At 45.1% G+C, this 10,645-nt stretch overlaps 1 protein-coding gene across 1 annotated transcript; it reads right to left on the reverse strand.

Moving 5' to 3' along the window:
* Nucleotides 1-67: 67 nt before the first annotated feature.
* On the reverse strand, nucleotides 68-6,474 carry LOC130827078 (NADH-ubiquinone oxidoreductase chain 4). The gene is made up of 3 exons (XM_057692699.1): nucleotides 5,876-6,474; nucleotides 3,501-4,436; nucleotides 68-1,041 (listed from the first exon to the last, which is right to left on the reverse strand). Exons 1-3 carry the CDS (start codon nucleotides 6,334-6,336, stop codon nucleotides 951-953), a joined length of 1,488 nt encoding a protein of 495 aa, XP_057548682.1. The 5' UTR covers nucleotides 6,337-6,474; the 3' UTR covers nucleotides 68-950.
* Between the last annotated feature and the right edge of the window lie 4,171 nt (nucleotides 6,475-10,645).

Consider the following 10,645-nt stretch of genomic DNA (forward strand, 5'->3'; position numbering starts at 1 on the left):
AAGAAACTGTACTACCGAAAAGAATAAAGGGAATATCGCATAAGAGCCTCTTTATGAAGACTTAATATTATTTTACCACTTCAGTCGAGCAGCCCTTGGACGGCCACAGCCTACATAGCCCGGAGTGGGCATCAGACTTCATGTAGTTCGAGGTAATTTTTTACCAGTTCATGAAAGTACCCTAAATGCTATCTTCACAAAATTACCCATCATTTTAACATTGAAAAACTCCCGTTAGTGAATCAACTTTTTTCGATTTTGGTGGTTTCTCAGCAGTGTGGACGGTTGTTGTCGGGTGGTAAAATGATCTTAAGGACAGTGCCCTTGTGCCCAACTTTAATTTCATAAAGAAAAGGCAGTGAGGTACTCTGATTGTGAGCGTGAATCATATTAATAATGTAATATTGGGTATTAAAGCCTTTTGAATAACGGTAGAAGCAAAATATTAATGAAATGAAGATAATAAAGAGAATTATAAAAGCAAGAATACTACATAATAAAACAAAAACTAAAATTTATCTTGGGAAATGCCTCCGCTGCACCATCGACCGACCGAACCCCGGGGCACCTGCCGCAAGGTAAAAAACCTGGTCAACCCACCGAGGTCAGGGAACCGGAAGCACCAACTGTAGATCACTTGCGAAGTCAAATCAATGAAATTCTTGATTACATTTCAGACAACCGAGAATCCCTTTTAAATTCGCGTCAAAGCCTCGTCTACGAGTTGACGGTCAAGGTCAACGGTTGGGAAAGGGAGCAAAGGCACTTCCCAAATCCCGTGGGCGACGTACCGTGAAACTTTCTATTTTGTCGAGCCCGGCTTTGGTCTCAGTTACTCATCAAATGGCACTCAGTTAATGTAATATCTCTTCGAGCATCTTCTCTTTTCCATTTCTCCTTTCTTTTTCTTTTTATTTACCTCTTTTTTTTCTTTTTTTTGCTGATTCCTCTCAATGAAATTTTCCATGTTGCACTAAGTTACTTATGGATGTATGCATGCGGTCCGGGAACACTTTGGGGTGAACACCCATCCAAACAAGTAGAGTCAATAGTTCAGCATTTAGGTCATAACATCTAGCACAAAAAAATCTTTAACCCAACAAGTGCTCTCCGAACCTAGCTAGATAGTTTCCTATCACTAGGCTCACCAACCAACCTGGACTTTGATTCTTATTATTCCTACCGGATATCAAAACCATAAGGATTGTTTCCAGCCATGAGTTCCCATATGACATAAGCGCTCTTGGGCGGGGTGGGCCATTCCATCCAATTTTGGAGAAGGGGCCCAATCTCGTATTTGATGGTCGGCGGGGCGATAGGCTTCGCTTCTACGACTGCCTTCCCGGCCGTTGCAAAGACTGAGCGAGAACGGTAAAGAGCGATATGTCGTTGCGCGGGGATGCGATTCGCCAAGGTAAAGCTGCCCGGCCCCACCGGATTAGGAATCCGAAGGCCTTTCCTTAGTCTTGCAACTCAGGGAGTAAACAACCTCACTCTATCAAGTGAGTAAGTAAACTACCTTCGAAAGTTTCTTTTTTTTTGTAGTGACTTCGAATCAATAGGCCTCCCCCTTTTTTTTCATTTTGTTTGAAGCGGGCCAAATAAAGAATGAAATGCGGAAATAGGGGAAGGTACTAGAAAGATTTTTTGGTTTAAGGGCTGCTCGCTCTACCGAAGTACCAAAGGCTTTCGAGGCTTACACCTCTTACACGACCTAAAAAAAGCTTTCAGCAGCGCCCTCACTCTAACGAGTGAGTAAGTAAACTACCTTACTCTATCAAGTATTATAATAGGAATTACCTTCAAATCTAAGCCTTTTGAAGTGCCAGTAGTTGTAGCTGTGGGTAGGGCTTTCGTTCTTATCGCTCCGGGTTCCGATCTATATGACCTCCGGACGGTACAAAGTAAACTTCTTCCGGGTAATAACCTAACTCTGTTCAACGGGGGAGCCCTACGTACTTTCCAGTCCAGGACAACTGAGATCTTCCGTTCTGCGTGCGTGGGAACAGCTCAAACAAAGAAAAGTCTGGTCTGGTCTGAATTCAGGCATGGCCCGCCTGTCTGCTACTAGGAGAGTAAGCAACTTCTATTAGCACCGGACCTTGAGTCGAATTTCTCGTGTCATGTGCAACGTCCATCAATGATGGTTCATAAATGTCCATTGATTTAGACTCCTTCCCTCTTCCCAACTACGAAAAAGAGCGAGAGGCGAAGAGCAAACCAAGAACGGAAACGGAAGTCTTTTTACTCCCCAGTCTCTCTTAAATAAAGCTCGCCAAGGCGACCTGGGCAGGTCGGCCGGGTCTTCCCCTGTTGTTATGTTTCCGCCACGAGAAAGAAGCGCGGAAGAAGTATGCCCAGCGCGCAGAAGATCCGTTGAGAGTTTCTGTTGTCTCGGTAGGGAACTGTACGATCTTTTCCCCTATTGTATTGAATCAATAAAAAAAGAAGTCAGCGCTACGGCCTCCTATTGTTTGATCCAATATTGACCAGGGACGAGCCCCGACTTCCATAGGTCCTTGGTTTGACCTCCCTAACAGGGGTCACCTTGCTTTTAAGAAAGCGGAGCAGGGCCGATTTCTCGTACTTGCTTAGTGTGTCCTCCTTTCGTCGAGTGCTCTTCCCGGTTCACTGGGCTGTTAGCCTACCAAGCACTTGCCTGCTGCTCCTGCCTAAGCCAAGCGGGCGGAGCGCTCGTTATCCTTACTCTTCTCTCTGCGGGGCCCCCTCCCATTGCTCTAGCCATAAGCAATGGCAGCTCCAGCTCGCAACCACAGGGGCTTGCCCTTCGAGGCCGGGGTGGGCTCAGCAGTCAGCCTCCATTCGAATTACGTTAGGGGGTCTTTCTCTTTTGCCAGATCTAGAGAGATACTACGAGTCCTCCGTCCCAGATTCTATCGCCGCGGCCATCTGGTTCACCGGTACTACCAAAAAGTCTCATGCTTACGTTACGCTTATTGATGGTTTTATTATCTTGGACCACGAAGACTCCGGTCGTGCTTCTGGTTTCTATTCTCATCATCATATTGATGATAAATCTCCTCGTGCTCTGCCATAAGAACTTGGAGTCTGTATCATGGTGAAGGTAAGGTAACGCTGTGATTCTTGCTCAAAAAACAGACCGAAGGCGTTCGAGTTATTGGCTCGTTCGATCTGGCAGCATTCATGAGTCGCTCGTTCAACTGTCCCTCGGAGACACGGTCGAGAAATGCCATTACCAGGGTAGGGTAACCTCCGTCCTTTCTTTCTCTCGGTCTCACCCAACAAGATAGGGCTCAGCCAAAAAACGTGAGCGCCCCTGCGCGAGCCTTATTTGAAAAGTCAAGCTTTGGCTCCCTAAAGACTAAAGAAATGGAAAAAAAGGGGGGGACTTCCGCAACGGGCTATGCCACCCAAACCAACTGAGGGAAGTCGCATCCGTCCCATCGCAAGCACCTACAATGTCATGATCACATTGGTTTACCCCTTTTTCTTTGGTAGTTTAACGGACGGTCGCCCCTCCAACAAGAAAGGGTATAAATATGAAAACTTCTCTGCCGTTTGGATCGGAGAATTTATGGAGGAAGTCGGGTTTTAAATTTCCAGAAACCACACGATTATATAGCCAAAGGGAATAGGCCGCGCCTAAAATCATCCCAAGCGCTGCTAATGTGGCTACTAAACTATTTCTTTGGAAAGCTCCTACTAAGATGAGAAATTCCCCGATAAAGCTGCTAGTACCAGGTAAACTCATATTGGCTAAAGTGAAAAAGAAGAAAATGGTAGAGAAATTCGGCATGGTGCTCACTAAACCTCCGTAATATCTAACAAGTCGAGTCTTATGTCGGTCATATAGAACACCAACACATAGAAAAAGGGCTGAAGAAACCAGTCCATGACTTAACATCGGTAGAATGCTACCTCCAATTCCCTGTATGTTCAGACTAAACATACCAATAGTCACAAAATTCATATGGGCTACTGAGGAGTAAGCAATGATCTTCTTAAGATCGATCTGTCTTAAAGTGGTCAAGGAAGTATATATTATAGCAATCGCGCTTAGAGTATAAATGAAAGGAGTGAAACAAAGTGTCGCTTCAGGAAACATGGGTATTGAAAATCTTAAAAACCCGTAAGTTCCCAATTTTAAAAGAATTCCTGCCAAGATAACGGATCCTGCCGTGGGTGCCTCTACATGAGCTTCGGGTAACCAAATATGAACTGGTACCATAGGAACTTTGACAGCGAAAGAGGCGAAAAAAGCAATCCATAAAAAGATTTGGCGCCGCTCACTAAATTCTGTGGTTAATAAGATTTGTAAATCGGTGGTTCCTGTTTGGAGAAGAATCAAGAGAATAGCTAATAGCATAAAAACGGATCCAAGTAAAGTATAAAGGAAAAACTGATATGCTGCCTTGATCTTTCTTTGTCTCGAACCCCATACCCCTATAATAATGGTAGAGTAAGGGGTGGCCCCAAAGCGGAATTGACCGGTAGTGGTTGGTCGAAGCTCCAGTAGGTAGCCACTCCCTTCTCAGGGAACCGTACGTGATACTTCCGCATCATACGGCTCCGTCCCGAGCTTCCGTCGTCGGCCTTTGTCATTAGACCACTATCTATGCATGTATTTTCAGCCTGGACTCTCGAATCTTTTGCTTTTCGGGTAGTGGCGAACAATGCTGCTTGCGTTGCGGGGGATGCCCACTCGTAGGGCCCGGCCTGCTTCCCGCCCGAAAGAACCGCTCACTAGCTAGCCGGACTAGTGAGGGGGCCCCATTTTTAGACATACTAAAAAACATGCCTTTCGAACCGAACGTAAGGCCCGTCTTCCAAATAAAAAAAGAAATGGGCTCGTTGGGAAGAAAGATGGAGTGCGGCCTGTAGAGTACATGTAACGCACCGTCGGGTTGCTCACGCAGGAGGATCTCTAGAGAGAGATGTGAAAGTAATAGCCTTATCTTATGGCTGCGCCCCTACTTATGGCCTTTACGCTACTACTACTGTGATGTGAGCGGTTCAAATTCAAATTGCTTTGATCTTTCCCAATCATTCTGGCCGGAACTTGTACGCAGCACTTGTTAAAGGTTTCTAATTCTTTTTTATCTGAATCTTAAGGTAGTCTACTTGCTTACTTGATAGAGTAAGGACAGGACCTTACCCTATTCTCGAACCCTCCGCGGAGCTCTACCCTGCCCGCATTTCCTTTTTTTTTAAGGGGGTCGCAGAAATGTCTCCACCTCCCGCCAACAGTCTTTCTTCGGAATTTGACTGAATGGGTCGATCCTCTCCTCCCGTTTGTTTTAGCAACTTATCCTAAGGTCTCCTCGCCAAGAGCTCCCCGGCGACGACAGAGGAACCAACCCGCCTGCTGGGGCGGGGCGGCTTTTTTCTTTCACAATAAGACCTGGACGATTATCCCTACCCTCGGTAGCTTACGAGTTTACGTCCATCCCTGGTTGGGTACAGTTTCCTTTCGATTTCTTCCTTGTAGCCGTTACCAGAATTCGCGCAAGTGTGTCCACACCCTCCAAACTTACTTGACGAGGAATCCATTCTCGCGAACAAACACAACTCCTACACACACCTAGGAGCACCCCTTCCTGCATATTCATACAAGACCCGAGTAGGCGAGTCGAGGTCCTACAAGGTACCCACTACTCAGAGTACCCTCCCCAAAAAGGGAAAAAGATGTGTCTGTCAGGTTCGGTTCTTCTTAGTTAAGTTGGGCGGGTTCGACCAGAAATGCTATGCTTACACACAAGACTACCCCTCTTCCCGAAAGCTTCGCGGAGACTACTTTACGACGACGGACGACCGCCCGTAGGGGGTTTACTGCACAAGGCCCCTGCAGAGGAAAGGCTTTATCCTAGCGAATAGAAGATGCTCAGCTCCGCACAACATAGGGATTGGCACGCTTTCGGAAAGAACATAGAATAGTAGAAGATCCAGCATGCAGAACACGGCGATCATTAGAAATTCACGAATTAGAGATGCTGTAATATACTCTTTCCCATAACTTCTCATACCAGACCAACCCACTAAAATGCAAATAGGGATCAAAAATGTGGTCAATATCACGAAGAATAAAGAGATACCATCTATACCCAAATAAAAATTTATGTTTTCATAAGGAAGCCATCGAAGGCTTTCCACAAATTGAGATTTGGCCGTAGAAGGATCAAATTGTATCCGAAGAACAGGAGAATACAAAAAAGTAATAAGAGAAGCGCACAGACCAATCAATCGTATCGATCGTATTCTTGAATTTGGAATGAAAAGAAGAGTAATGCTTCCTAGCACGGGACACAGAATAAGACCACTTAGATTAGAATAGCATTCACAGAAATGTTCTAACATAGAGCAAAATCGAACATTGAAAAGATTAGTTGACAACAGTAAAAAGATGAGCGCCTAATTCCAATACAATAAAGGTCTATCAGTGCAAGTCAGCTGAACACCGTGATTGATGAGTAGGTAGGTAAGTTAGGTCTACCTCTCGCCCAGTGGAAAGCAAGTTTCCTCCCCCCTGAATGAATAAGTAGTGGGGCCTCCCGCCCCCCTGAGGTGCCTTTATTTAGATTCTTTTTTGAATTCTTTATCCAATGGAGAATCTAAATAAAAAAATCAGTAAGAACTAGCACTAAACTTCTTTCCCTCTTTCTACTTTTCTTCTCTCCTTTTGTTTTTGCTTTCACCCGGGCTTTTCATTCTCTTTTCTAGAGACCCGGTTATTCTCTTTTTTTTAATGTAGAAGGGTGAGGCACTTTCCCCAGCATACAGAATAAAATCCAAGATAACGGCTGTCAAAGGACGAGGAGTGGGAAGCTCTCGAAACCAAACGAGACTAGAAGGAACATGGTAATTAGCACCATTCCTATGATTTGTCTCGAAGAGCCAACAAAACAAAAAAGGGCAGCCCTCTCTCTCTATCTCGGCCTCGGTTTAGCATTATATATCGATTTGGGTCCAATTTTCTTTGGTTGTAGTTCGGATTAAGGAGCAGCTCCCCCATGCTGTGGCGGTGAAAGTGGGGGCTGCTGCCTCCCCTGGTTTTGTTTTGGAAGGACCCTCGTTTTTCTTTTTTACGGGCCCTGCAAAATGGCTTCTTGGGGAAGCGTGGTAGGTCTTGAAAAGCCTGATAGAGGCAGAAGCCGAGTTCACCAGAGCTATCTGCGTTGAGTGTGCCGATTGAAAGAGGGGAGGAGATAACTCAAATGCCGGCGCAGAAATGAAAAGAGTCGTGCCATTCAAAGTGGAATTCTTTTAAGATCCATTGCTCGATTTTGCATGCTCTGCTCTCAAAGTAGATACTTTCGAGGGCAGATCCGCGTTGGTCCAGAAAGTGAAAGTTATGGTATAAGCAGGCTAAGTGAAATAATCGACTGATGCTATTATAGAATCTTATGAATCACACACGGCACACTTTCTATATATCCTCCGTCTACAAGGTGAACAGCTTAGCTTACAGCACAGCGTGTTCGCCACCACACTGGCTGGCTAGTGCATTGGCCTTACCGTACCTCCATAAGCCCGAAAAGTATGAGCCTTCGATTAGAACGCCCCTTATCTCGTGACACGCGGAGCGTGGCATTTCCTTTTATCCGTATAACTTCTAACCAAAAGATTCATTCTTTATCAAGTACCATTCAAAGGTTGCATTATCTCTTTGAGTGAAGAAGAGAAGGACTTTGTATAGACACTCTTGAGCCATGTTCGTTGCCGTAGGCTCACTACACTCTTATTTAATTTCATTCTATTGATAGATTCTAGCTCCAAAGAACATATACATGGAGCTATGTCGACTTACGTACGTACGCCTCGTTGACCAAACGAGAAAGTATACTAGACCACATATCATCCCCTCTTTGTCGCTTCTAGCGAAGCTGCAAGCCTACTTAAATAGCTTACGCTTACTAAGCCTAGCCTACTAAAAAAGGGCTACAGCAAGCAAGCTTTCCCCCTTCCTTTGTTGTGGGTCGCGCCTTGCCTTACCTTACCGCAGGCACTGAATGAAATGAGTGGAGATCTTCCTTCCGGCTAATGAAGAGACTACTTAAGTCTGCCCATTCATTCCCAGCGGATCCTTCTTCTCCCTAAGTCCGATTTTATTCCCTTGGACCCTATCCTCTCTGATTTGGAAAAAGATGATCTTGCTTGGGAGAAGTATTTGCAGGAATGCTCCTAAAATATCACATTTGCTATTCGCAGATGATAGTCTTCTTTTTTGCAGGGCTAAGAGGCGAAATATTGATGCTATTAGAGGTGCGCTGATGATTTATGAACAAGCTTCAGGCCAGAAAGTGAATTTCTCGAAATCAGAAGCTATTTTCAGCCCCAATGTGCCGGCAACCGTGAAGAATGAGCTAATTTTTGATCTTGGAGTTTCTCTTGTCGAGTCATTTTCTAAATATCTTGGGATGCCCAAACCCTCTATTCCACTGCTGTATGTATAGCTGTAGCATGGAACAATCCGCTTCTTCCGCCCACCAACCCTTGATGAGTTAGCCGAGCGGATTTAAGGGATTATGCTTGAAGAAGATGAAAGAGCAGAAGCTTGGAGAGAAATAAGGTTCTTTATAAGATTAGGAGCATGGAGGACATTTTGAAGAGCTAAGGGGGGGTTGAGAGAGGATAAAAGAGTTCGACCGCATCCATGAATTGGAATGTTTTGACCACTACCAACAATGATATGACGATTATTATTGCTCAAATAAAAATAGGACGAGAGAGTACCTGGATGGGAAGTCATATGAGATCTTGCTCCTGTATCCATATACCAGTTGTCGTCAGGAGGGTTGAGAGGCATAGTATGCATGGCCGCAGTGATGTCAGTAGGAGCATAGCCAACTGTAGATGGAGCTTGGACGTTGTATGCTTGTGCGGATGGGCGAGGACCAAGAATGCCAGGAGTCCGAGGAGACGGTGCTCGCTGCCATTGATTGGAGCTGCTGCCTCCACCGTTTTTACCACGCCCTTTGCCCTTATTTTTCTTCTTTCCACCACGACGATTATTGTGATTGTTGTTTCGTGGATTTGGTGATGCCCCTGGTGAGTTTTGCATAGCGGCAGATTCATCAAGCAATGAATCAGAAGAGACAGTAAGGGCTGTGGCATCTTCAGCGGCTTCTTTTGCCGCTTGATGATTGCGACGAGTTTCCTCTAGTATAAGACGAGACCTGGCCTGATAGAAGGAAGGGAGTGGGTCGCTTTGTTGGATGGATGAACGTTGCGACGCTGCCATAGGCGTTAGTAAGCCCTTTAACCAATTGAAGCACCAATCTAGAATCAGAAACTGGAGACCCAACGTTGGCTAGTTGGTCTGCCAGGGATTTCAGCTTCAAACAATAAGCGGACACGTTCGGAAAATGTGCTAATTCCGTGTGTGTGAATTGATCTTCGAGGTAAACAACTCGGGTATTCTTCTTGTCTTGGAAAATATCTGGGAGTCGATTCCAAGCATCCATGGCCGATTGGTCTGGAGCAATTATAGTATGGAGAAGATCAAGAGATATGGTGCTATAAATCCACGTGAGAACCGTGGCATCAACGTCATCCCATTCTTCTTGATCAAAGTTTGGATCTTTAGCCGTGGACGCTGCCTTCGGTGGGATGATATGATCAACAACCCTAAATGAGCGAGCAAGAACCTTGAACAACTCAGCCCATGTTGAATAAAGACCCTTCTCCATTTCAAGAGTAATTTGAATATGAGTCTTGATGTTGCTCACGGTGTGAGCAGGATGAAGTGCTTTCTTTTGATCTGCCATAGTTGCTGTAGTGAAGATGGAGAAGCAGGGAATAGAAGAAGAGAAAGCACGGCAGAGAGAGAAGAAAGACACGGCAGGGAGAAAGCAGGGATCGGTGCCCTAGTCTTATACCATGTAGAGTAATATTCTCCTTGACCATTATCATTAATCATTGGAGATAAAATACAAACTAAAGCCTAGTACACAATAGTCAAACCTAGTTTACAGAAAACTTACATACATAATATTTACATATACACTAATACCTTGCACTCCCATGGAATTCACAGATCGAAAGTTCCTTGCATCACTCGTTCGAGGACAATTCCCCGTCACAGAAGACACCGGAGATGAATCTCTAGACCCCACCTCCACGACCTCGTCTCCTTGCCATGGCAACAACTACTAGTTGAAGAGAAGAGAGCGCTAATGGATTAAAAAGAAGCAGAGAAGAAATCTGAGCATAGACACCGATTATAGACTGAAGATTGAGAGAGAAAGAAAGGAACCCTAACCCCTAATTTTTCGAAGAGGAAAGTTAGAGAGAAGGGAGAGGTTTTTCTCTCTCTAGACCCATTTTTCGTTTCAGTTTCCCCCCTACTCTCTAACAAGTAAGCAAGTAGAAAAAGAGCAAAACCCAAGGGATAATAAATCAGGGATCGGCATTGTCTTTGTCTCACCAGACAATGCTACCATTCCTCACTCCTTAGCCTTAACTTAACGGAAGGATGCTCACCAGACCGAATATGAAGCTTTGAGAACAGGTCTTGAACTCGCCCTCGAATAGAAAGCCTAATGGTCTACGTCGTAAAATGGCAGACACAGGTCCCATATCACGAAAGGGACAAGCATCTCATGGCTCAATTCGAGAAGATCAAAGCGACCCATGCTGAAAGGGGATTCAATGTCAAAGCTGACGC

Source organism: Amaranthus tricolor, chromosome 11 (assembly GCF_026212465.1).
Source record: "Amaranthus tricolor cultivar Red isolate AtriRed21 chromosome 11, ASM2621246v1, whole genome shotgun sequence".
Classification (NCBI taxonomy): domain Eukaryota; kingdom Viridiplantae; phylum Streptophyta; class Magnoliopsida; order Caryophyllales; family Amaranthaceae; genus Amaranthus; species Amaranthus tricolor.

Excerpts from the sequence above, each read along its gene's own strand:
- LOC130827078 (XM_057692699.1), bottom strand. The coding sequence starts at position 6,336 with ATGTTAGAACATTTCTGTGAATGCTATTCTAATCTAAGTGGTCTTATT. Across the intron at positions 4,437-5,875 it reads AGCGTGCCAATCCCTATGTT|CATTATTATAGGGGTATGGG; the intron begins GTGCGGAGCTGA and ends CCCTTACTCTAC. Across the intron at positions 1,042-3,500 it reads TTTATACCCTTTCTTGTTGG|ACTTGTTTGGATGGGTGTTC; the intron begins AGGGGCGACCGT and ends ACTATTGACTCT.